The 26,010-nt window shown below is 44.2% G+C and overlaps 1 protein-coding gene and 2 long non-coding RNA genes across 9 annotated transcripts in view; 2 read left to right on the forward strand and 1 right to left on the reverse strand.

Moving 5' to 3' along the window:
• Nucleotides 1–2,061: 2,061 nt before the first annotated feature.
• Nucleotides 2,062–9,114, reverse strand: LOC146170964 (uncharacterized). The gene is made up of 3 exons (XR_014702985.1): nt 8,986–9,114; nt 7,459–7,584; nt 2,062–2,875 (listed from the first exon to the last, which is right to left on the reverse strand). It is a non-coding gene; the product is annotated as an uncharacterized LOC146170964 (long non-coding RNA).
• A 7,069-nt stretch (nt 9,115–16,183) lies between these two features.
• LOC146170965 (uncharacterized) lies at nt 16,184–18,656 on the forward strand. The gene is made up of 4 exons (XR_014702994.1): nt 16,184–16,445; nt 16,613–16,756; nt 16,910–17,330; nt 18,463–18,656. It is a non-coding gene; the product is annotated as an uncharacterized LOC146170965 (long non-coding RNA).
• Nucleotides 18,657–21,067: 2,411 nt separating this feature from the next.
• Nucleotides 21,068–26,010, forward strand: part of LOC146170966 (uncharacterized) — a 39,388-nt gene continuing 34,445 nt past the window's right edge. For 5 of the 7 annotated variants that reach the window (XM_084586637.1, XM_084586635.1, XM_084586638.1 and 2 more), the window contains exons 1-9: nt 21,068–21,542; nt 22,677–22,774; nt 23,251–23,278; nt 23,357–23,489; nt 23,587–23,677; nt 23,769–23,914; nt 24,166–24,236; nt 25,506–25,579; nt 25,680–25,780. In XM_084586637.1, the coding sequence (XP_084442763.1) occupies nt 22,691–22,774; nt 23,251–23,278; nt 23,357–23,489; nt 23,587–23,677; nt 23,769–23,914; nt 24,166–24,236; nt 25,506–25,579; nt 25,680–25,780 (728 nt within the window). In that variant the 5' untranslated portion in view covers nt 21,068–21,542; nt 22,677–22,690. The remainder of the gene's footprint in view (nt 21,543–22,676; nt 22,775–23,250; nt 23,279–23,356; nt 23,490–23,586; nt 23,678–23,768; nt 23,915–24,165; nt 24,237–25,505; nt 25,580–25,679; nt 25,781–26,010) is intronic. The other 2 variants (XM_084586636.1, XM_084586640.1) reach the window with 2 other exon arrangements.

A 26,010-nucleotide genomic window follows, 5' to 3' on the forward strand; every position in this document is an offset into this window, starting at 1 on the left:
CTGGATTTGTTATTGACTATTAAGAGTAATTAGGTAAAATCTTTCCGTTTGCTACTTCGTGCTAGATTCATTCAGTTGCACATGCGATGTGCACGAGCGGGTCGTACATTTATACGAAAGGAACTTCGTGGTGATCGACTTTTAATGCGCATGTTGAAGAACTTTTCTAGGACATTGCATCTATTTCTTTGAACATTTTTCTCAATGTCGCGTGCCAACGCGCTGTTTAGATTTGTGCTTGCTTCCCTAAAAAAACAATGGTATGTTGATATTACACCTAGTTAAGGAGCGCTCGGTTCCATATTAATGCCAAGGTTCATGCGGAAGCATTGCGTGATGGTCTACATAGGGAAATAGCAAGCAATTTGGCCAGATGGTTAAACGTCAGTACGAAGACGTGAGAAATGTTCGAAACAAACCATAGGGAACATGACGGCACGTGCCAATCTGAGTCGATATTATTATGCAGGCAACACCTCACACCTGAACCACACTGCCAGCAGCCTCACCTGGATTTAAGCTATATCACTGCCAGGTATGAAAATAATTATGGTTAGCTGCCTCACGCCAAAAAGCTTCATAGGGAACGTGCATTTGGGACAGAACATATTTTTGTAGATACAGTGTTTTGCACTTAAGACACTGGTCTTTACTGGCACTGTTTCTCCCAAAATCATTCCTCGGCATAGAGTAGCATGGCAGTACTTTTTATCAACAAGCCACGAAGGAAGGACCACGTAGGCCTTTTTTTATCCAAACTGCACAATAAAAACGTAAATTTGACCTCGTCCGAATTCGACCAATTAGTAGCCTAATTTGAGTATGGCCAGTTCAATGGTGACCTCCAAATTTAGGTGGCCTGTACCCAAACCTTTGTCTCTCTGGAATGAAAATGGACATGATGCCCGTTAACTCGCGAAATGTTTAAGGAGGCGGCCCACCTAAAATGGAAGTCACCAGAGAGTTGGCCATACTCAAATTAAGTTATAAACACTAATTTCGGTCAGATTCGGACCAGGTCAAATTTTTGGGATTCAGAGGGCCGAATTTCAGGGGTGGCCCTCTTAAATTTGGAGGTCACAACTGAATTTCTCATACTCAAAAAGGTCGTGCACCAACTTTGGTCAAATTCGGACGAGGTCAAACTTAGGGTGCCCAGAGGACTAAATTTTAGGAATGACCCAGCTAGGTTTGGAGGTCACCACTGAATTTGTCATGCGCAATTTAGGCTGGACACCAAATTTGGTCAATCCCGGTGGAGTGGAGCAGTGGTTACGGCGCTCGACTACTGTTCCCAAGGTTGAGGGATCGAATCCCGGCCTCGGCGGCCGCATTTCGGTGGAGGCCCAGTCAAAAAAAATCAATGGGTCCAATTGGGAAGACCAGTCAGATTGAATTGGTTCTGCCAATCCCAAATGGTTTGTCCAATGGGTACTGTCCAACCCAAATGGTTTCTCTACTCCCAATCGGGACGCCTAGTTTGTTTCATGACTCCCAATTGGGAATGAAGAAACCATTTGGGGGTCCCAACTGGGACTGAAGAAGCCAACGAGGCATCCCAATTGGGATTGAATAAACCCATTGGGCTAATGGGAAGCCCAATGAGTTACTTCAATCCCAATTGGGATTCCTTCGCTTCCAATTGGGACACCCATTTGAAACGAATTGGGCTTCCAACTGGGCTTCCCATTGGTTCTAATTGGTCCTAAGCAAACATTCCCAATTGGGAAAGTCAAGTCAGTGATATCCTTGACTGAGATGTGCACAAATATACATACCTCTATAAAGAGACAACAGTGAAAAATTTAAGTTCTTATAAAAAGTATATGCCGCTTAATCTTATTAATTGATTATATCATGTTCCCTCTAAGTGCAGGCATAATTAAATAAGTTAACTCTGAATAACAAAGATGTGTCACTGGTCCCAGCAGCACTGTTCAAAGAATGGAGTATATAAGTCTGCAACCTGTGGGTATATACATTGAATCTGTTCCGTGTGTGTAATGCTTCCCAGACGGCCATAGACGTCCGACGGTCGACCGACGGACGTCCGTTTTCGGACCTTCGGACATCCGACGGAAGTCCGGTTATGTTCGATATACGTACAGCGGACGTCCGTCGGACTATCGTTCGTGGATCCGGATCGCGTCCCACGGACGTCCGACGGGCAGCCGGAGGCGGACATTCGGACGTTTCCCGGAACATGCTTGCAGGGCCCGCTATTGGTGTAAAAACTTGCCAATAACATTCGTGTAAAGCTCAGCAAGCATGTGCCATGGAAATTTCAGTCACATACTAGTGCTCAATGCCTTTGTCGTGAGAGTAAAGCAGACAACAGAATATGCAACAGGTTCAAGTTTCCTGTTGTCTGCTTTACTTTCACACACAAAGCACTGAACAGTAGTGTGCAATTAAAACTTCCATCAAAGAGGCACATATGCTAGCTGAGCTTTACACAAATGCACCATTCCTGAAAACATGCTAAGTGCATAGGCATACCAGCATGCGAGGTTGTAAAAAAAGCATTTTTTTGGCTTTATTGCAAAAACTGCATGCATAAATAGTCTACACTAAAAAAATATCGATGTTAAGGAATGGCATGGTAAAATGCAGGCCAACGGGAGTATTAAGAATCTACTTGAATAATTTTTTTTTAATTATCCTTGGCCGTGACAGCTCTTCCCTTGGGGAGGTGGTGGAGGAAAAGGTATTTATTGAAACCTAATATTTCCGAATTAGCGAGGAGATGATCGAGTTCTCTGTGGGCGGCCTCCGCAGGCCGGGATTCCAGGAGCAGTTACTATCCTGTGCATTTGCTCGATCAGCTGTTGCTGGTCTTTCAGGCCTAAGATGGAAAGAGCAGGCTGGGCTCCTCCTGCAATAGAAGGGAAAATTAAATTCAAGTTATCTGTGCTGAACTTTGATTACACATCTCCAAGGGCAACTGCCAGTTTCTCTCAATTGCTTTTTCTAGATGGCACTGTACGCATGCATCTCCATTCAGAACTGTCACATACTATATAGAAAGGTCATATAACTGCAGCAAAACCCATGCAGAATAACAAAATATACAAACGTAGTTTGACCAGAACCTGGCATTCAGTATTTTAATGTTTTTATGTCGTCTCTTTGAACATGCCACTCTGACCAAACACGGCATGTTATGCTTGCTGCTATGCACCCTCAGCAATGCCCAAGACATGGAGTGCACATGCAGAGAAACTAAGCATAAAGGATGCTGTATATGAACATAAAGCACAGCCAGAGCATTGCAGTATTACACAGGTACGCATTGGCGGCAGAAACCTGCACTTTGAGCGGTTTAACAGGCAGATTTCTAAAGTAATTGTTCCTGCTCTGAAAAGAAGTGATCAATAATAACATCATTTAAAATTGTTACCTTTTTGTTCTGTAAACTACACATTTCGCTGGTTTCCATGTACCCTCTACCGAAGACATTGCCTGGGCGTGTCGGGGGTATATCGACATCAACATCTAGGCTACAAGCGTCTAGAAAGCGTCTCCTTAGAGCAGGTGCGACGAAGTAACTTATCTGATCACATGCAAGCTGCTGCAGCAGAATAAAGATGGACATTTGACATGTGGCTAAAGCCCAATGTGGAAGCATAGCCCGCCGCTGTGATTGCGCAGTGTTCATGCTTCTACAAGAGTTAAAAGTAAAGTTATTTGTTTACCCACAGCGCTATATGTGACATTACAATAGCAAGGCTTATAGTCACACAAAACACAAAAAGCTGACAACCATAAGCTCCTGATGTATTACCGGCAGCATGCAGCATGGATGTTAGTTACTGAAATATGGTTGCATAATTCTGGCAACCAGCTGTGCATGTATGTCATAGATTTCTCAACTACGCACAACAAATTACAAAAAAAAATAATGGTATTTATAAATGCAGCCAGCTGTTCGCAAGAAACATTGTAGCTTTTTTATGGGGAAGGTAGAGGGCGCCAAAGAAACTGCCCCTGTAAAGGCGCCTAATTTGCCCCTATCTGGGACAAGTGTGTGGACTACACAAACTGCAATCAAAGCACATAACTTTCACATCGACCAGGAAACTCGGACCATACTTGTCGATGTGAAAGTTGAACGTTAGTTCTTTCATGTGTGCAAGAGAAATAAGGTCACAATTCGTCTACATCTGCGATTCTAGTCCAAAATCTAGACATACTGTCCAGAGACTTTCGCCCCCGCAGTATAAGCCACCACTTGGGTAAGAGATTAGTAAAAGAAGTGTATAAAAGACATTAGTGCTGTTGGACAGCCATAGCTATAAAAATGGTATTGACATTGAAGTACTGCCTCAAGGTGGGGCCTAGGGCATTACAAAAGCAAGAGTTAGTGTCCGCTGGTCCTCATTTGAACGAACAAAAAGAGGGGGGGGGGGGGGGAGAAATCTACCTCAACTACATGTTTTGAGTGACACCAAGCCGCAGTTAGGATTAAAGATATCACACAGTTTTGTGGAAGATTTGGGAGCGCTTTGCTGCTTTCTTACAGGATTGGACAAAAGAGCTCACCATCTTCAGAAAGGCACGTTATATAGAAATGAAAATAGTGAATTTACTGCATCTGGCCACAACAACTTGCACACGGAGAGGAAGATGAACTGAAAATTTTATACATGAATGTACGTATTTACAACAGGTGAAACAATGACCATGATCTATGCCGAAGAGGAAAGAGATCAAAATCTAGCTCAGAACGAGTTCTCCTGGCCGCGGGGCCGTTTCATTAACTTCGGGACTCCGCCCACATTTCTCATCCCCAATGACAACTCACACATGACTGGCTAACAAACATTTTGGCATGTCTTTCCACTTTCATAAATTCTTCACCCTCTCCCTAATACAAGCAATGCAAAAGGGACAACAAATTCGTTTCACAACAAACAGAATTTAGAGAATGGACCTCGAAATGATTGGCTCACTAGGTCACATGCCAAAATCTGTCCCCTAGGAAAAAAAAAAAGAAAAAAAAATTAGAACCCATCAAAACGGTGTCCCACGTGCGCAACCATTGCCCAAAGCTTGCATCCTTGGCGGCTCCTTTTACAGGGCAATTACTGCAATTATTGGCGTCCGAGTCAGCACCATTGCGGACCACATCAGAAGAGCCAACCCACATCCTCCCGCTCCGCATCATACCGTCACTGTTACACACTTGCCCTTTTTCAACGCCGCCATCTCCCACCATTGTTGACATCCAGGGTTGGAATCCTCAACGAGACCCCACTCAGCGCGCCTGCACTGAATAATTGTCACTTTTATGGGCTCCCCAACAAGGAAGAGGGCCTTACACCCTTCAACCTGACAGTATTTTTTCTTTGAACGATAAGCAGTTCTTCCAAAAGAGGTGCTCGTTTCAAAGCTGTGCTGCCTCCGGGTGATGAGTCCAGTCAGCGTACTAAGGACCCCTTAGTACGCTTAGTACTAAGGACCCCTTAGTTGTATACTGTTCGTAAAGCTCCTTAAATAAAAATGAGCCCCCTACATGACACAGCAACGAGAACAAACTGCCTCTCCCCGCGTCTTCGAGTGCGACAGCAAAGTCCTCGGAAGAGGGGACTTCTTTCCCTCTCTGCCTACGTTTCCGTTAAGCACTGTAGCTGCTGTAGCTGCCTCTCTGTGCACGTCTCTCCGCCTCTTGTCCGAGGGCAAGTGGGAGACGGCCGCAGCTGGGCATTGAACAGGTGACCCAAAAAGAGCAGACTAATAATGGTGCCTAGCATACCCACCGATCCCTTACAGAAATCATTAAGAAATGAAAGCAACACATCAGATAACGCTACAATGTTTCTAAGTGCAAAGTCGACAACTCCAAGTCATATAAATATATGTACATCTCCGCACATTAACTAGACAGAAACAGTGCAGAGTAAACTAATAATTCAGTGTCTAGCAACACTATTAAAAGGGGATAAAGGCCACGGGGGGCTGCGATTATTAGTACCGTTTTGCCTTTAAACTACAATAACATACTTGTTGCAAGCTTAAAATCAAAGATTCACACCTGTCCCACCCACAGCAATGGAACACACATCTGACTCAAGTCTGCAGAGAAAGAGGAAGCTAGACTATTACAGACGCACCCTTGGTTATTTTTCTGGCATTTCTGAGGGTGAAGAATCTGACTTGTCAGTAGCATGTATATGAATAAGAATCCTATGACAGTAAATGCATCAGATTTTCTGGAGTGGCTTTTCTTTGCTGACCACATATGAGGTGAGCTATAATTTATCCAACTTGGCCTAGGTTTATTCTATGAATAACAAAGCTAAAGCAGGTACACAGTCGTCCACTCAGGCTGAACATGCGAGTGCGTGGCATGCACTTTTTGAAATGCCACTGCATCCATCGCAGCTGCACGCCGTAGCGAAGAGGCAGACATTGTGAAGTACCAGCCTCTAGTCCCTCTACCACCACTGGGGTCCCAAACTAGGGACCCCTTGTTTTTGTCAGGACAGGCCCCCTCAGGGTCAGCTGGTGAGTAACCTCCTGTATTTGTATCTGATGGAAATGTTTTCCACCACCACCCACAATATGCAGCTGCGCATCATAGCAGATGTGAAGCAACAGCTCCTGGTCCTTCTACGCATAAGCCACTTTGCCTTGATGCATGCCTGCGCACCATAGTAAAGAGGCAGACGACATGACGCAGCAGCTCATGGTACCTTTACACATGAGCCCCCCCATTGTACTTCGATATGCACCATAGCAAATATACAGACTACGCCACACAGCAGCTCCTGGTCTCTCTATGCATAAGCCATTTTGACTCAATACGCACCTGCGTACCTGAGCGAAGAGGCAGACGTGAAGCTGCAGCTCCTGGGCCCTCCATGCACAAGCCACTTAGCATCAATGCACGGCTGTGCACTGTAGTAAAGAGGCGAAGGACGTTAAGCAGCAGCTCCTGGTCCCTCTACACATCAGCCATTTTGCCTCGATGCGCATCTGCACACCGTAACAAACAGCCAGATGTGACAAAGAAGCTCCTGGTTTCTCTACACATAAACCACTTTGCCTCAATGCACGTCTGCACACCGAAACAAAGAGGCAGATGACGTGAAGCTGGAGCGGCTGGTCCCTCTACGCACAAGCCACTTAGCCTTGATGCATGGCTGTGACGGATGCATTGCTATTTTGCAAACTGCATGCCACACATTCTCATTCAAGCTAAGAGTGGACGACTGTGTAAACGTAAAATACTGGTTATTTACTTCAATGGACAATGACAAAAAGTAACATGGTGGACAATGTAAAAAGAATTTGCTGCATAAAGTTTGTTGAAACCAGTTCTACATCCTACATGTAAACAAGCTAAAACCTTAATGTCGAAGGGATGTCCTGTGTGTTTAAAATCACGCTCAAACAACTTCAACACTGACAATCATGATTCAATATTAATAATATAGATAATGATACAATACTCACTTTTAGCCATACCAAAGAAATGAGAATGCAAAGGGATGTTGCTGTTTTTCCCCCGTGGATGACAGTTTTCCATGTTCAAAGTGCTGCTTCCTGTTGGCCTACGAAATCGGCTACAGCAAATGGCATCTGAAAAATTTTTGGAAGCCTCATGCTAGTCTTTAACGAGAAAAGCATTGCCATACAGAAGCAGAACACAAATACTTTTACAACACACTAAAAGCACCAACTGCGGTGCTGTTTTTAGGATGACTAGGTAGAGGTTTTGCTGTAGCAAGCCAAATGTTAGCCTTCAATAAGGAAAGCATTCCCATACAGAAACAGAACACAAAAACTTTTACAACGCATTAAAAGCATCAATTGCACAAATGCTTGTAAGATGACCAGGTACAGGTTTCTGCTATAGCCCACATCATGTGACCAGCAGTTATCAGAAGCCTTGTATGTGAGCATGATGCCCTAGATTCAATTTATGGCTATCACTGTATTAACAAGCATGGGTTTAAAGCTACTTTAATATGATAATCTAAGAACATGGTAAAAGCTTTCAGTGCGAGACATAAGCTCAGTATCATGCACTATAAGGTGCTGCATGGCTCTAGTGTAGCTTTGGCATTATCTCGCTGTCAATAATGCAATTAAGTTCTGAGGAGCCTTTGAATATCTGTAAGGATAAAGCAACAACAATTTTGTTTTCATCTCACTTTTGCTCAACTCGTGTTTCTTTTTTTTTTTTTTGAGCCTGCGGCTTGCATGGCCTCCCAGTATGCCTGTTTTGCATAAAAGAAGGCGTTGCAGGCACCAGAGCTCACAGCCCAACTGTATCGCGGCGGCGGTATGTCAAATTCGTGCCAGAACAGCGCAGAACAGCGGGTCAAGAAAAAGACAAGTGCTGACTTTTTTTTTTTTCTCTCATCTCCTTGTCCGCTTGTTCTGCGCGGTTCGGTCCCACATGCATAACCAACATGCGCAAGGGGCTGTCCTGGTTTGTCAAAGCTTAAGGAGAGTACTAAACCTTTAGTTATTTAGTAGCTACAGCCGTTCCTTCTAGAAACTGTAGTTGCCATAAATCTCGAGAAAGATCAGCGGCTGTCCATTAAAAAAAAAAAAAAGAAAAAAAAAAAAAAAAAAGCTCGCGACGTTTTCACAAGTGTAGGCATGTCGCACGATAGGCTCGAGTGCAAAAGTTTTCTCGTATAGTTTTTACAACGCAGCACGTTGCGCATGGTTAACAAATTAACTCCTTTAAGCTCGGGCAGGCACTCCTTTATCAGAGACAGAGAAGTTGCGCGGCTTACTGGCGCAGCGTCCAGTAATGCCGAGAAAGATGGCGCTCAGACTTGAGGCTGCACTTTAGTTAGTCGGCGCGGAGTCCATAGAGAGTATATGTTTCTCTATGCGGAGTCAGTCGCGCTTAAAACACTCGACCGTTCGGCTGCTGTACAGAGCTGTTTCCTTACCCAAAAGCTCAGCACCATCGGTGCATCGAAAAGTTCCACTAAAGAAACAAAAGTTCGGTGAAATACTTACTTTGGAATCGGCGGGTGAACAAAGTGTGCCAGCCGCACCAAGCCACAGCAAAAACAATGCTAGCAGTGCATTACAGCCGTAGGTATTTGTAACTGCGCAGTAAATGCAGAACACGGAAACGCGAAGCCACCATCCATGACTAAACTTCAACTTATCAGATGGATTGGATTGGCTCATATCAGATTTTTTTGAGGATAGGTTCGGTTTCGTTCTTTTTGAGCTTGCTGCTTGCTGCGTCTATTCAGCCACTGATTAAAATTTCACCGAAGCATCATGATAGAAAAATGTTTAATGGTCATTTAACTTTTAATCAAAAATTTTGATGGCAGAATTCAACGATGAAACATGCGGAAAATAAAAAAAAAAACTGTTTAATGGAAACGCTTTCTATCGCATCGATTCGCCCTGACATCATATAATGCAGACTTGACGGCATTACTGATTTATACGCAATTCAGACGAGCACGACGACTACAAACTATATCATAGCTGTGTGAAACCAAATCCATTGGCGGACGTACGGCGGCTGTCCGCTGGGCGAACGGATTCGACCATCCGCTTTCGTACGTACGCCGGAATTCCGGCGGACGTCCGAAATCGGCCGCCGAGTTGCGGCCGAGTTCGGTTGTCCGTCGGACGTCAGTGGCCGTCTGGGTTGCTTGTCTCATATATGATTTCTGTAAAAAATTGTAATTTCATTCCACTTGTATGGAAGTCGGCTCCCCTATAACTTCTGAACACGTAACATTGAAATTGCATATCTCCATTCTTTTTTTTTCAGCTATGTGAGTTCAAACCATTTGGGCTCAATGGGTGAACCATTTGGCCTTCATGGGCGACCAATTATTTCCAATTGGGAGCACCAATTCATATCAAATGGTCAGGCCCAATGGGTGGCGAAAACACAATTGGTTTTTGACCAATTCATTTCAATTGGGGAATTCCCAATCGGACCCACCCAAGCATCCTTGGCCGACCATTTACGTGTGGCCGACGTTCGGAAAATGGTCGGGGGCCTACTTAGTCAGCTAGTAAACCACGGCAAGCGGTCGGCCCGGAGGTAGCCGCTAGCCATTTCGGCAAGTAGTTCGCAGCGGGCTTTGGCCCGACTTTTTGGCCGGACTAAATGCCGGGCACGGCGCCAGGTTAATGGCAAGAGTGCGGCAATGCGTCGGCCCGACTGTTGAGGCGGTACATTGAAAAAAGGTTATGAAGAGCATGACTGCTACTTTTTTTTTTAAATTTGCCTGTTACTCGGCTTTGGTTTTTCGCGATGTTATGTAATTTGCGCTTAGTATGGAACAAAATGATACATGCTATTTATTGTAAATGTTTTGTTACATTAATTAATGCTATTGTTTGTTTAACTTGTCGCTCACATTTTTAGTGAACCTTATAGCTGTTAGTAAAATTATTTACCGAGTTCTGATAAACAGCACGCCACAAGGTGACCGCGATTTCAAGTGTAGATCATGTCATTATACATTATACTGTTTGCTTATTACGAAGCGCAGCTGTAGGTGATGTAACATCAGTTATATTTTTGGCGCACAAGCTCCCGTACACCCCATTTAGCCCGTATCACTCACTGAAATTCGCTATATGGCAGCTGGGCACTTGAGTAGACGCAACTTCGCATTGTAAGGGAGGAGAAGGCTATTGTGTAAAATAAAAGAAGCGGACAGAAGAGAAAAAGCACACGGGGGGCAGAAATTATGCGTAGGGCACTGGCAAGCCTTGGCCGCGGCGAACGCTCCAGCAGGCAAGCAGAGACAAATTCTAAAAACACTACTTCGCAGCAGGAGAAGAGAAATGCGTACACGGAGGGAGACTCGGACGAAACAAAACCGACCTCACGCTCGGACGTTTCGAAGGAAGGGCGGAAAAGAGAGGGGAAATGGTGGGAAGGGCGGGGCAACTGTGTCACCCCCGCAGCTCGAAAGTTGGTGGCGAGCGTTCCTGACTGGGCGAGAGAAGAAATGTATACACGCCGACTTTGAAGAGAGCATGCAGTTTTGTGGTATTTGTATACTATTTTTGAAGGAGCTCTTTTCGAACAAAGTTGTCTTACGATCAAATACATGAAGAAAAAAAAACGAAGGAAAATGATTATTGTCCAGGTTATTAATCGCTATTAATCGCATACTGTTTTTCTCAAAACAGTCTGGTAAAGCTAAGAGCCGCGAGAAAACAGGCCAGCGTCCTTGTCATTTGGTTTTGTTTCTTTGCGTGTGGCCCATTCATCCTCTTTTACGACCTGCCGGGGTGGGACGGGCGGCTCTTTTCATTTTTTTTTTTTTTTTTTTCGGAAGTCGGAGGGGCGCATTTTCGCAGCGAGCGGTCCGATTCTACACCGGAAACTAACCCCCTCTCCTCCCCCGCTTCTTGTCAACAGTTCTTGGAAGACTCGGCAGCTTGTGCTCGTGGGTGCGTGCGTGCTTTCAAGTTCGTTGCAGAAGTGTAGAGCGCGACCAAGAGACGATCTCGAGCGCGCGAGGACGCTGTACGTGCGAACGAAATGTTGGAAATGCAAGCGCGTTTTCCAAAGTTGCGCGTTATTAGTTAAAATTACAAGACAGTCAACTTTGTTACCTTCAATAACTAGGCGCTGGACAACCAGACCTCTTTTTCATTCGCATTTATATATTGTGAGGACAAGTGACTGTAATAGTTTTCAACCGCTGTATCCTTTCAGTAACTCCGCCAAGCCATCCTGAAGTAACGCGCTCCTCCGGCGCGTTTGGACAAAAAAAAAAATCGAAGATGCTCCGCTTTTTCTGTTTTTCTGTTTGTTTGTTTTTTCCTTTTTTCTTTTTGCTCAATAATGGGAGTGTGGTTTCATAGGAACGATACAGTTGATTTTTATTTATTTTATTAGTATTTCGCTTTTGTTTTACAGATTGTTTTGAATTATGGCTTCTATATTTTCTTGCTTGTTACTGTCCACTCCTGGTCCGCGAGAGACATATTTTCTCAACGCATCCTGCATATCAATATGAGTTTGAGACCCCTATGTTATACAGAGTGATTGAAAATTAATAATATTTATTGAGAGCTACACGAGGTACGCGCAATAAAAGAAGCTAATTGAAAAGAATTCTTTCCTGAAGCAGCTGCCGCAATTTCGGGTTTTTGTTGTGGCTTCAGACTAATAATATGGAGAACTTTTAGTTTTAAGGCGTGAACATGTATCGGAAGGGATTAAAGCGAATTATCTGTCGTACGTACTAAGCCGAGAGATCGCTTGTAGAATAGCCCTGCATGTGGAAGGAATGCTGCATAGGTCCAGAAACTTAAGACTTCTGCTTGAAAAGTACCGGGATAAGAGAGTAGAAACGATCATGACGTCATAGGCGTGAACTTCAACCATTTTCTTAGCAGGGAACCAAAGAAATCTTATTGATAAACATGGAAATAGCAAAGCACACTGGGACAATAAATAATGTTTCAGTAAAACAGCAAACAGTACCGAACATATAAGGTAGCGGCAAAAAATATATAATGCAGTGAGTTTCTGGTCACACGTTGTATATCAATAATGCGCAGCTGCAACAGGACTCCCTCGGGAGCTCTGACCACCTAACAAATTTCCAGACAGTCGATTGCTCGATCCTTTGTGCTCACACATATACGCGTGAGCCGCAGGCTTGCGTCTTTCAAGACAAGAACCGAGTTCAAATCACTTCGATGTACAAGTGACCTTCCTGAGTTTGATGTGCCGCGTCAACAACCTCCGGATAAAGCTTTGCTCTCCAAGAGCTAACAGATGGCTATATCTAGGTGAGACGCACTAGCATGGGGAACAGTAGACAACGGGGTCACCGAAAGAATACGATCGACCGCGTTCCTATTCTGCCAAATGATCAATCCCACGGACTTCACTACACGTTGTTCGAACGCTTCGCGCGGCCTTCCACTGTGCGACGAAAAAGCTCACGGCGCTAGGCAGCGGAATGTCCAAGCTGCGACACAGTCCTTAAGGACACGTGTGTGAGACTCGACCTGACCAAAGTTGATACAGTGCAGATCAATATGCCAGCTGTAAAGCCTGTTTAATTTGGTGGGGATCGAATACGCCACACTCAGTGCGCCACCGAAAGTCTCTTACAGCATGCGGGAGATTGGGTGCAACAGGCGTCTCCCACTTCGCATACCTTTGGCACATATGTGTAGGGGCGCAGAATAGCAGAGCGCTTCGCAGAGATTAGATACTGCTATGGCTATCCATGCTCCGTCTACGAACATCTCCTCTAACTATGCGAACACGTGCGCCTGCTTCCCCTGACCATGCACTACAAACATCTGCCTTCTACTTCCAAGCCAGTATAAAAGTTAAGGCCGCCCAACGTAACCTATGTGATCCACTAACTCGGATACCCAATAGCGCACAACAAAGGGCATAATGAAGACAAGGCGGAACCCAAATAGGCGCCACCACCTAGCTTTAGTGAAAATATAATCAAAGTAGATTGACTTTGCAAGAGGAATACACAAGAAAACACGTGCTAAGCCATGCAGGGTCGTATCATATTGGGAGGCTGGATCAATAAACAATCAAGGAACACAGATGTGGGAAAGTTGGCACCTGTGTGCACTAGGCTTTATCAGAAGTATCGCGCATACGTTAATTAGCTATAACTTTAGGATGAACAAGATGTCCGAGATTATTGAGTTAATATCTATCCCTAGTGTGACTATTGTGACTCATGCACGTACGCACGCACGCACTTACGCACGTCTGCAGTCGCACAGAGTAAATTGTTCCACGACCTTACACAGTGGTACGATGGAATAGTTAATAATAATTGAAAGAAGGAAATAAAAATTAGGGGGACGCTCAAGCTTCCCCTTAACGTTTGACGGGATACAACGCCTTCTCATTCTTCTATCTCTCTATTTCGGTGGACAACCGCAGTTAATTGCAAATTGGTTATAGGAAAGTAAAAGCGCAGCATCTGTCACAGATCCCGGTGGGAACCTGGACCGCATCTGCATATTTACTACCACATTCCGAATATTTCAGACAAAACTCGACGATACTCAAGCGAAAACCGGCTTAGCGAGGTGGCTTTTGGACCAAATGAGCTGTAACGCTTCGCATATATATGCTGCACTCTCGATAGACGAAACTCGGGTATATTGCGACATGAGGATAAATGGAACAGCTTGGGACAAATATTTGCCCGCCTCAGTTAAAACACGGGGATTAGGAAAGCTTTATTCCTTATATATCAATATGCCGAGGCCGACTGTGTTTATCCAGAACACAAATGTGGTCCTGATAGTTTTCAAATAAAAATGAAAGGCACGCAAAGAGCCGATCGCCCGGACGATTCGCCTGTCGAACGTAACTTCCTGCGAACACAAGCATTGTGCAAAAAGTAACATTTGGTTCTTTTGAGAAAATTCAAAGGGATTGCGTTTTGAGAATCCCGCGCAACATGACGAGGATCGATCGGTTCCTGCACCAGTGGCGGTCTACATTGTTAAATTCTTCAACGTCAGCCTCACACGCAGAAATATGGTATGAAATACCAGAATATATATAAAGTTCCTCGAATCCCCTTTTCCCCAGCCGCGTATTCACTGCTGCTATAATATATCATTAAATAACATTGTCCATATCAAAGTAAAGTCTCCTGCAATACCGCAGGTTTCCCCTCTACATTCCATGAGGCAGTCGGCTTAGCAGGAGAAAAGTGGAAAATTCGTATCATTGAAACAGCTATTTTTATGCAACATTGAGTTATACCGCGTGCATGATATATATTGACACTATATCATTTGAGCCTGCTGATAGAAATATACATTGCGCAACAGGAGGTGAAATTAACTGTTATTTATACATATTTTGAAATAACGCTTTAACCGCGCGCTAATTGAGCCGCGGCGGGTATGGTACACTCTGTGGTTGATCGCGAGTTGTCATGAACTTATGCTTGAATTTGTGAACTGGTAGGCGCTGATTGTCTGTTTGAAGCATACTTAGTATTAAGTGCCTAAGATTTGCGCGGTAACTGCTATGAACCTACGAATGTAATTGTCCATTTTTTTTTATGGTTAAATGGTAACCTCTGAATTTAAACAACCTCATCATAAAGTTAACCTATAACATAACTCTAAGCAAACCCACGGTAAACCGAAGAGATCACGTGCCTTTAAGGTTTATATGTTAACCGTCAATTACTTTTGCCAGTGCCCTCGAAACCTATCAATCCTAAACGCCCTTAAATTCGTTTCGCAGCCTCCGTGAGTTTACATTTCGTACGGGGTCAAGAAAAGAGGCGGTGAGCTTTTATGAGCTTTCATCCGGATCCGGTGCACTTCGCCCTGCGACCTTCTACTGATTTTCATGCATCCCTAGAACAAATGGACAAAATATATTTTTGTCAGAAACTTGCAGCAGTTACTATGTGATTCAATCGTTATTTACCAGCTTGAGCTCGAAGTCACGGGCTTTAGTCGAGCTGCAGAAGCCGCATTATGATGGAAACCAAACGCGAAAACGGAAATGTGGTTTGCGATTAATATGACAGCCCGAGGGACTCTAAATAACCCACGTACTGCTTTGGGAAGTATAAATCCGCATGGACTATGTAATCTCTGCAAAAGCACTCATAATATACAGTGTTCTGCAACTTAACCGTCTTGGAAAAGTTTCCAAGACGGTTCCGATAAAGTTACTGAACACTATATACGTAGCCAGGTCTTGCTATTTTGGCTAAATGAAGCTGCAGGTGTTCTACTGCCCCACACTTGGTTTATGTGGAAGATATTCGGTTAAAAGAACGTTACATACATTCACTCCAAGCCATATTTTTTTCATGCAAAGAACAACAGCCGCTGGTATCAAGACGGGGGTTCTACAGAAGCCGTAGAAAAAAGAAAAGAAACTACCTCGACGCTTCTTGAACGACGAGGGAGGGGGGGGGGGGGGAGGGGGAGTACGTGAAAAAGAAAGAAAACTGCTTCTCGCTGCGCGGGACCCGCTGCCCCCCATCGGCCCATCTCTTTTCCTTGCGGCAAAGCGGAAAGAACCACGGGGAGGCGAAAGGCATCGAGGCACCCTACCGCGGGGGGCGACAGGAATGCCGAAGCAGAGAGAGATAGCGCGAAAAAAAAAAAAAAGAATTGCATGCACCGCACACAGGGAGATTCTCGCTGCTTTTCGCAGCTTCTCTCCCCCCCTCCTCCCTTCTTGAGGTCACATGTCCAAATGGCGGGAAAACACATCCCGCGCGAGCTAAGATGCGCGGCCGCGGCGTCACTCAGTCGACGGCCAGCCTCCGTGTGGGCGCGATGCGTACTGCCTAATCTTATCGTCCGCTTTTATTTCGCGCAAATTCAATCTGTCTCAACCTCCTGGTGCAGTCAGCGTTTGAAAAGAACAGCCCATATATGCAGCTGATGATTGCAGCCGCTTGTACAGATTCTTCGTGCCGAAGTTCACCAAAACATGCGTAAGTACATGATCTTTCGGTCTTGATCAGAGGAGCTTTTTGCTAGATTCGATATTATACTGAACATAATAATGTATTGTTTTGGAGCATATGTTCGTCTTGTTATATACCCCTTGCATCTTTCTTCATATATATATATATAATTGGTGTGGGCGCTGATCGCGCAGGAAGACTTGCTGAGCCGTTTGGAAACAAGGCTGCGGCTGGCTGCGGTGGCAGAATTGGCTCATTTTGCAGTCTGGGTCCTTCGGTATCTCCTGCCCCAAAATGCTCGCCTTTTAACATGGAGGGACACTCACTATACCGATCAGGTAAGTCCAATTAGCACATATTTTGTTCGATACGACAATATACTGCAACTGTTTCTGGAGCGCGTATATATATGCGCATCTTGTTACTACGTGCATTTTTTTTTTTTTTTTTTTTTATAATCGATGTGTGCGCATTTCGCTCTGATTGCGCAGGAAGACGTGCTGAGCCGACTTGGAAACGATGCTGTGGCGGTGGAATTAGCTCTTTTCGCTGCAGTCCGAGGTCCGATCTCCTCTGCCCCAAAACGCCAGTCTTTCACTTCATATCGAAGTGCATGCACTGACATGTATACCCATCAGGTAAGTCAAATTAGCGCTGATTTTCTTCTATACGATAATGAACTGCAACTAATTATGTATTGTTTTGAGACTTATGCGCATCTTGTTACTGTAAATGCATATTTTGTAATTGGTATGCGCGCCTTGCGCTGATCGTGCAGGGAGGCGATATCAGCTGATCTGGAAACTGGCTGCGACAGTGGAAGCTCGTTTCGCCGAAGTCCGAAGTCCTTGGTCTCCTCTACACTAAAACGCTGGCCTTTCACTTCTTTATGGCGGTGCACTTGCCGGACAGGTATTAGCGCTGATTTTGTTTGAAAAATTCGATTATCCGACTCACATCGATGGGACGCATGCAACCCAGTTAAATGTCAAATGCTATCACTGATATAAATATTGCAGCACCCCTCGCCATAGGAGCGATCAGAAGCTGTACAAGCATCATCGCTGCTGCCAAGCAAGCTCGTGCCAGGACTGAGTACAATGTTTATGCCGTGTTTATTATTATTATTATTATTATTTTATTTTTTATTTTTTTTTTGCTGCTGTAATGATGTCTATACGTGAAAATTGATGATTGAGTGATGCGGTATGCTGGCAAGGTAAGTGAGCCAGTGCGTTCATTTTGTGGATTTTGGAATTATATATGTGATGCACACAGATCTGAGCCGTTTCACATTGATTTTTCTCTGTGCGCTTGCTTTCTGGGCAAGCAGTTGTATTTTCATCGTGCGGATTATTTCCTGGTGCTTACATGCTCATGAGGTGTTCAGCTAACCTGTTTCAAGCTTTAAAAATTTACAACGGGTTCTATAAGCTTCTAAGAGTTGGGCTGTCTAAATAGCCGAATTTTTAAAATAATGCTCGGTTGTTAAATAACGAAAATAAATCAGATGACTTATCGTTAAATATCCGGTCGCTTTTGCTGTAAAAGTTCCATCTAGTTTGAGAAAATTAAGCTGTATTCTACGGAATAAACTTATTGTAGGTTTCATGTAAATATCGCGGAAACTGTTTGTTCAGCCGCGTTGGAATCCCTCATACGCGCTCTATGACAAGCGCGGACACTTGGTTTTGCTAGAATTATTAAATTGCAGCATTAGCATTCAAGAACGCGCTTCGGGAGGATAAGGCAGATAAGGTTTGACTGCGCTACGGTTTCAAATTGCAACATCATGACTCCAGCAAAACGAAGTGATCGCGCCTTTCTCGCGGATTCACGGATCCTGATTACCTATTGCGGCTTTGCGCTAATGCGTTTTCAGTAGGGTCGCATGAAGTCAAGCGCATAAAATATATTGATGTGATAGTGCAGTTGGTGGCAGTGAGCAGACATTATTTTTCCTACCTTTCACCCTATATTTGCCTGCAATGTAAAAGTCTAGGCGAAAAGGAAATATTTCATTAAAACACTTGTCTTCGTACAGCTGACCAAGATGGAACCTGCCGCAGATCCGACCAGTCGCAGACATCAAGTGATCGACAGGCTGCCAAAAGAAGGAGACCAAGCCTCAAGCCCATCTTCCATATGTGGCACACGCGCAGTCATATATCCACGCTTATTAAAAAGCAAATCGCGAGCTTTTTCTGAACGCTGTTGACAAATAAATTTTTCACCAAATACTGCAGCTTTTGTTTCTTCATGGCATCAGAAAAGCTACTGCTTTTCTTGATGCATTTGTATGTGCTACCCCGTTATATATGCATGGCCCACGATATATTAAATGCATGGCATGATACCTGCACGAGGGGCGATGCCGGCCACTAACCGGCGTCGGGAAGCAACCGGCCGACGTATGGTCTTTCGTCAGCAAAATGCTAGGGCAGACGAGCGGCCGACCATTCAGTAACGCTGGCAGACGGCAGGCCCACGTGCGGCAGGTGGTCGGTCACGTCGGGCCAAAAGGTTGGGCCGTAGTCGATTGCCTAAAATCGGCCAACGTTAGGTCAGTGTCAATCCCCGACGCCGGCCCTCATTCGGGTGCCGAAGGTCGGCCGGCCACTTTTTGGTCGGCGAGAAAGGTCGGCCCTATCTTTTGCCACACACTTTTTTTTGCTTGGGCATTGACTTTTTTTGACTGGGGGCGCCCATGTGCGTTGCGATGTGAGTGCAGGTTGAAGAACCCGAGGTGGTTGAAATTTCCGGAGTCCTCCACTACGGCATCTCTCATAGCCGGAGTCGCTTTGGAAGTTAAACCCCACAAATCAAACCAATTTTGGTCAAATTCGGACGAGGTTAAACTTCGGGGGTCGAGAGGGCTAACATTTTGGAATGGCCCACCTAAGTTTGGAGGTAACCACTGAATTCGCCATACGCAAATTAGGTTGGACACCAATTTTGGTCAAATTTGATCAAACATTCAATAAATGTTTTAACCACCACCACCACTACCCTGATGTCCCCAGGCCAGCACAACCCAAACTGCAGTAAATGCGGTGAAAGAGCGACATACGATCACATTCTCGAACTGCTCAAATGATCCACCTGCGGTGGATTAATACAGCCCCCTTCTCCTGAGCAGTGGGATGCCGTGCTGGTCAGCTCGGACCCGAAGATTCAACTACGGGCCGTCGAGCGGGCTAATGAGGTCGCCGCCAGCCATGGACTAGCGGCCATCTAATACGCCTCTCCTTAGACCTGCTTGAGCGACGAAATAAATGTTTTGCATCCGCTCCAATCTCTATTTTCTCTTCTGTCCGCATGAGGCAGCAGAGTTGACTCAGCTACAGAGCCAGTAGCAGGCCCGTGCATTTTCTTTTCCTTCTTCGTCTTCAGAGATCTGCCCCATACCACAAGGGCAGTGAGAGGGCCTTGCTAGGCTGCGTCCCACATGAACCTCGTAAATGCTTTTCAAGGCAGGCCTTTAATGGCTCATGCTGCCGTGGACAAAGTGTGTCCCGCTACTGCGGCGTTCTGATTGGCTGAGATGCGTCCCTATAATCACACTTGAACGCGCGGTAAGGAACGCCGCGACAGGAGCGATATTGTACCGACCAAACACACACTTCTCGGAGAAAGTGTGATAGATACTGTGCCTTTCCTTTCCTGTAAACCAGTTATAATTATATATATGTAGCACTGCAACGAATGCCGACAAGAGGCTAACGATGGGAGGCAAATTATAGGTTAGGAAGGGTAGGCTTCCGCAAGAGACATCTAAGAGACCCTCTAATTTTTTTTTTTTTTCTGCTTCTACAAATATCACGCTGTCGTCGACTCTTTCCTCATAAAAAAACAATTTGACCCCGACAACACGTACGCGTTCTGAAAGGATTGTGTGTGGAACCACGTGTCGCGCAGTGGTTAGCTCGAGGCGCGTGCTGAAAGACGAGAAAGATTATTGTCGATGTGGCCTCTGTTCTCTGGAACCACTCGCCCGGATACGTCTCGCCAGAGGTGCGGCTCGTATACTGAAAGCTACCTACCAGCGTGAGTACCCGCTGTGTGTGCAAGCAGTCTACCCTTGACTCAAACTGTAATCCTGTATGCAGATCGGAAGGGCCTCTAGTTGCTGGATATCTTTTTGGCTATGCGTTCTCGACCACACAGTGCTGATTGCCGTGGTGCCGTCTTCTTAGTACATACTAGACAAATTTTGGGATCGTGACCCTGAAAAAGCGAATTTCCCTGCCTGATAAATTTATTTTAGTGAAGCGCTAAGGCGAAGGAGCACTTTGTTAAGAAAGAAAGAAGGGAGATAAATTTATAAGCAAACGAAAAGTACTGCGACTCAGAAAACCTCAGATGCTCGCTCTCCGCTACGGAGTTCAATGGTTCAAACACACCGCCAATTTGAAATTTGACAGAGATGTATAAGAATGCAGTAACTTAAGAGCCTCGATATGTTTTATTTTACACTGTGGAATTATTTCTGTAATGATCGATTGTGTACATAGTTTTAATTTAAAGAAGTACACCCCAACAGCGAGAGACAAAAGAACGAAACCGAAAACGTGTCCAGAATAACACGTATGAAAGGTGTTCTCAGAAGCGGGATTGTCAGCGACAAGAGTAATTGGCATTTGTCTGTTTTTATTAGCTGCTGCATGTGCACTTTCGTTTTAGCTACAGTAGCGTTCGACAGCGTGTGGAGTGCGGAAGCATGTTTATTAGCTTTGATAGGCGCGTTTTGTGCCGTTGACAGCAAATTTCAGTACATTGTAAACCGTTCTCTGTTATTTTTGCTAGTGTGAAGGCAGAAAAAAGTAATTTTATTTATGTATATTTCTTTCTTGCACGTTTTTAACACTTTTACGGGTCACTTCAGCAGGTATTATTGAGTTACGCAGTTGAGCATTTTAGCGAGAGCCTCGTCTGTAGTGAGCTGGAAAGGCGTTTTCCCGCGTTTAAAGCTGACGTTTCCAATCCCACTCATTGTGCGTGTTGTGTTGACAGTGGTGAGAACGTCTTGTAACTGAACAGAATATACAAAAAAATTGTGGCCTGTTCTCCCCGTGAGTGATCCCAATCTTCCAGGACCAGAAAAAATTAAATCAAGACTTCGCGGTAGTTGTTTTCAGTGTATTTTTCACATGGTTTGCTACGATGACGTGTTTATAATGACAGCGCTTGTCCTGTCCGTTCTTCTCCTCCGTGCACGTCTTTTGCGCTGTTTTTCTATCATGTCACCATACCAACTCGCCCAGATGTCTCTTCTTTTACAGTTTATAATGATTAGGGTTCAATTACGTAAATACGTTGTCAATAGCACTGTTACTTTGATTGACGGTGCCACACTTGCGCAAAGCCGTATCCCGCGTCCACGGCATGCAGCATAAGCATTAGATAATAGTCGTGGAATAGTTGGCTCTATTATCGTATGCCATCTTCTGAGCCATAAATTCTGGTGTGCATGCATTTTAAAGAGCATGATTTAACATAGGTGATCGTCGCAGTATGATGTGATGGCCCCTTTGGTCAAGATGAATTATTGCGTTGAAAGCAGGCGGTTAGTTTTTAAACTGAGAACATTCCAAAGATGCACCATTTCTAGCCAGTATTTATACTTTTTTTTTTTTTTTTTGAGCTTAGCGTGGGTACTGCTTATCAATTGCGAATGGCTGTTACAAAAGGCGCGTGGTTTGTCGAATGGTGATGCATCGTATGCCCACTGTAAACCTATTCCGTTCTGAGCTTGCATTTTTGAGTTCGAAAACTGTGCAAAGAGAGCAGTCTTTCCACCGCAGGTAAGCTTGCTAATACATTCCACTTGCTTTGACAAGTGGCTGATTTCTTGTGCATAACCAAATGTGCTCCCTCAGCTTCCCTATGTAATGTCCATAAAACACATAAATGAAAGCACTCGCTCAGTGCCTGATTATGCACATTCTTTATCAATATTGCACTGGGCGAAAACCATTCCCACTGCAACTGGAACCTTTGCAGTGACGGAAAGATTTTCTATTTTGATTCTTGAATATGCATCATAAATTACTGCATATGTTGCACTGCTTAGCCTTATTTCTACTCACCAGCAGCTTTGTGCATGTGTCCGTGTGCTCTTGTCTGTGAAAAATGCTTATTTGGCTGTGGAAAGTGCATTCTCATAAGCCAGCTTGAGTAGTTGAGGCCTTGTGCAATGAAGCATTCTTTGTGCCTAACATCTGTTTGCATTTCTTTTTTCTTGCTCCAATACTGAAGACAACATCCCAGGCATGTGGTGCGGGGACTGGAGCCAGCTTCCGCAGGAAAGTATGCGCTTCCTTGGCTCCAACACCCAGAGTTCTTCTGCCCTTGAGGTGCACAGGCGTAACCTTCTTATTTTTTAAAATTATTTTTAGTCAAAACACTGTGGAGCTTGTACTTCACTGGTCGGCTACACTTGAATAAACTTCCTGGCTAACTGTTATGTAGTGACTTAGGATGATTCACATTAAAAGCAAGGTACTCTGTGGCCAGTCACATTTTACCGGTTTTGATGCCAGTTTGTTTGCAAATTGCTGTGAAATATTGTTTACATGCCAGGCCTTTGCTTTGTAAGTGCACTAAGTTCAGTTTATTATCAGGGAGGAAGCAATTGTATGTACTTTGAGCATTTTGGGCTGGTGCTGTGTTGAATATGCCTCTTAAATGTCAGACAGAATCACCTGTCATGGCAACATGTCTTGCTAGCTTTCGGTGCTATGAGAGAGTGGATTTCTTTTATGTGCTGTGCCTCATTGCACTGTTTCTTAACCATCTGAAATCAATGTTTTCTTCTTGTGTGTGCTTACAGGAGGCTAAATCATTGCTATACACTTTAGGTAAGTTACAGTTGCACTAGGTCGATTCCTTCTTTCTGTAAAGGGCCATGTTTTGGAGAGGCTCTTGTCTTTACACAGGGAATCCAGAAGACTGGAACGATCATCTCGTCAGAGTTGCTTGTCTCGGTCCTTACCTTTTCGGTGTATCGTTCTTCAGCAAAGATTGTGAAATATGGGCAAGAAGTTCTGGCATTTACTATCATCCATCCAAGTTAGTGTTGCCACTATTTTTGCAGTACCTTGTTGTTGCTTTTATTATTATTTTTTTCTTGTCACAGGATTCACACTTTTTTTTTTTTTTTTTCCAGGCTTGCCGACGATACCGTCAATGCCGAATTTCGGGAAGCGATTCTTGTTCTTGACACACTAGCGTATCATGTTTCATTTGTACTGGTGGTTGTAAGTAGCCTTCGTTTTATGAATGCGGCTTGACACAAATTCTCATTTTGTGCTTGCCTCTAAAGCCTCTGCTTTGCTATGATTTCACCAGTGCAAGGCACAGGAGAATGGCTCACCGTATCCTTCTATTCGCATGGCTGACAAGTACAAAGTGTTTCTCGACGAATTTGACAAAGAAACGTATTACGAAAATGTGAGGTCACTCGTTGAGACATCAGACTTTTTTAGACTATTCCGGTGAGTCTGAACCTGCACATTGTTTGGGTTGAATGAAGCTTCTGCTTAAGAATGCCAAATAATTTCTTGTATCCCATTCTGCTCTGATGAATTTTGATCCTCTTGTGGTGTACGACAGATAATGAAAGCAGACTTCTGTCTTGTTCAGGGTTTACAATGCCTTTTTATTATTATTTTTTTTTAATCTTCATTTGTTTTTATTATGTGAATAGCAACACTATGTTTCCCTGCCTTTCTTTTCTGCATTTTAGGAAAAAGCTGACCATTTCATTCCTGAGAGAAGAACAAATAATTGGCTGTTTCATGATTGCTCTGAAAGTGTGTAAGTAATTGCAGAGTTGAATCTCAAGGTTGGTTAAGTTATCCATGGTGTTTATTAGGAAAGAAGGTTTTTAAGATACTGGTAGCCGCTGGAGACACATCTAGCTCAAGGCCTCTTTGCACATTTGCAGTGTCTCAGCACTGAGGGAAAGTGATGGCCCTGTAGTGACCTCTGACTGATGCAGGCATATACGTTGGTAGCCCTAGTCATTCTCCTTGCGGTTGCCACAATTGATAATTTTTCTTTCGCACCATACACAAGGAAAACGAGGAGCTAGGGCAAATAGAGTAGGCTAATGAATTCCATAATGGACACCTTAGAAGTCCGGGCAAGTGCCCCAAACTATGCATGAGCCCTTCCTGTAACTTCACTGCTAATTTCGCATTTCCGTGCTGCTGCAGCAAAGTGCCCTCCCTGCTCCCCACCTTTATCATGCGCCGTGCCCTAGCAACATTCACCAGCCCCATACAGAATCCAATCCAGTCCTACTTTGTAGCTTGTGTGAAATGTGTGTGTGAAAATACTGCAAGTTCTGAAAGACATACCGAACATAATGTGATGCATAGCTGCACACAGACTTGTTTTACTTCAGTAAATGGCATATTTGGAATTAGCTGTTTTCTGAATGTTTCATAATTGTTACTTCATTAATGAACTTGCTTGCTTAAAAATGTTTTGTCTTGCCATCATCAGCCTGACTGTATGCCCACTGCAGGGCCTCTCCCATTTTCTTCCAGTTTACTCGGTCCTGTGCCAGCTGCATCCACTTGACCCCTGTGAACGTCTTAATCTCATCCACCCACCTAACTTTCTGCTGCCCCCTGCTAAGCTTACCTTCCCTTGGAATCCTTGCCTTCCCACTTATTGGCAAAACCCAAACGTTCAGGACTCCTTTTAGAAACTGGCCTTGTAGTGGAAGTGGCGGACATTTGCGGTTGCCTCTGTCCTATTCATAAGCTCAATGATTTTCATACCACAAAACAAACAGCGTTGATGCTGACGCATGCGAACAGCTTTGTCGCCATGTTAAAATCACAATGATGAAGGGCACGACAAAATTCGTGCACTTTCGATTTCGTACCCAATTCTAATGCGCATGCTACTTGATGGTTTATTTTTCGGAGAAAAGGTGCACATTAGAATCGGGTAAGTACGGTAATCGAGGGCGCTCTAGTACTCCATCCCTCACAGCCTAATATGTGTGTTGCTTTTGGACGTTGGAAACCACAATTCGCAATTTATTTAAGACTACCTACTTCTCTCCAACAGCGATCGCCCATTGCCACGGTGCCCTCGACACGATACTGGCATACATAAAGCGAGACTGCGAAAAAAATGGAGAGGTAATACACAATTATTGCAATGTATTCAAATTCTCTAGTTGCCTTAAAGGCGACTTGTGAAGGATTCACACTATGAATACCTCATTTACTGTTGTTGTAGGGAAGCCGAGGAGATGAGCTTAAAAAGTTTGGAAATCAAAAGTATAAGGAAAAATCGTTCGAAGCGGCATGTGAGTACTACACCAAGGCAATCGCAGAAATGTAAGTGTTTAAACTTATTAAGCTCTTCGTGGTGTATTTTGTTATTGATGGAAAGTGTAGGCCTGCAGATGAATTTGTCGAGCTTTATTTTATTTTTTTTTTGTTTCCTCTTCCTGAGTGCAAGATGGCGTGCTAGAACCTTTCTCTATAGTAGTTTTCTGTGTTGTAAATGTTAGTTTGACTTAAAATAGCAAATCTAGGCTTAATTGCACCTATTATTTAGCCTTCAG

Source organism: Amblyomma maculatum, unplaced genomic scaffold (assembly GCF_055883805.1).
Source record: "Amblyomma maculatum isolate TAMU_Amacu unplaced genomic scaffold, ASM5588380v1 scaffold_24, whole genome shotgun sequence".
Lineage (NCBI taxonomy): Eukaryota > Metazoa > Arthropoda > Arachnida > Ixodida > Ixodidae > Amblyomma > Amblyomma maculatum.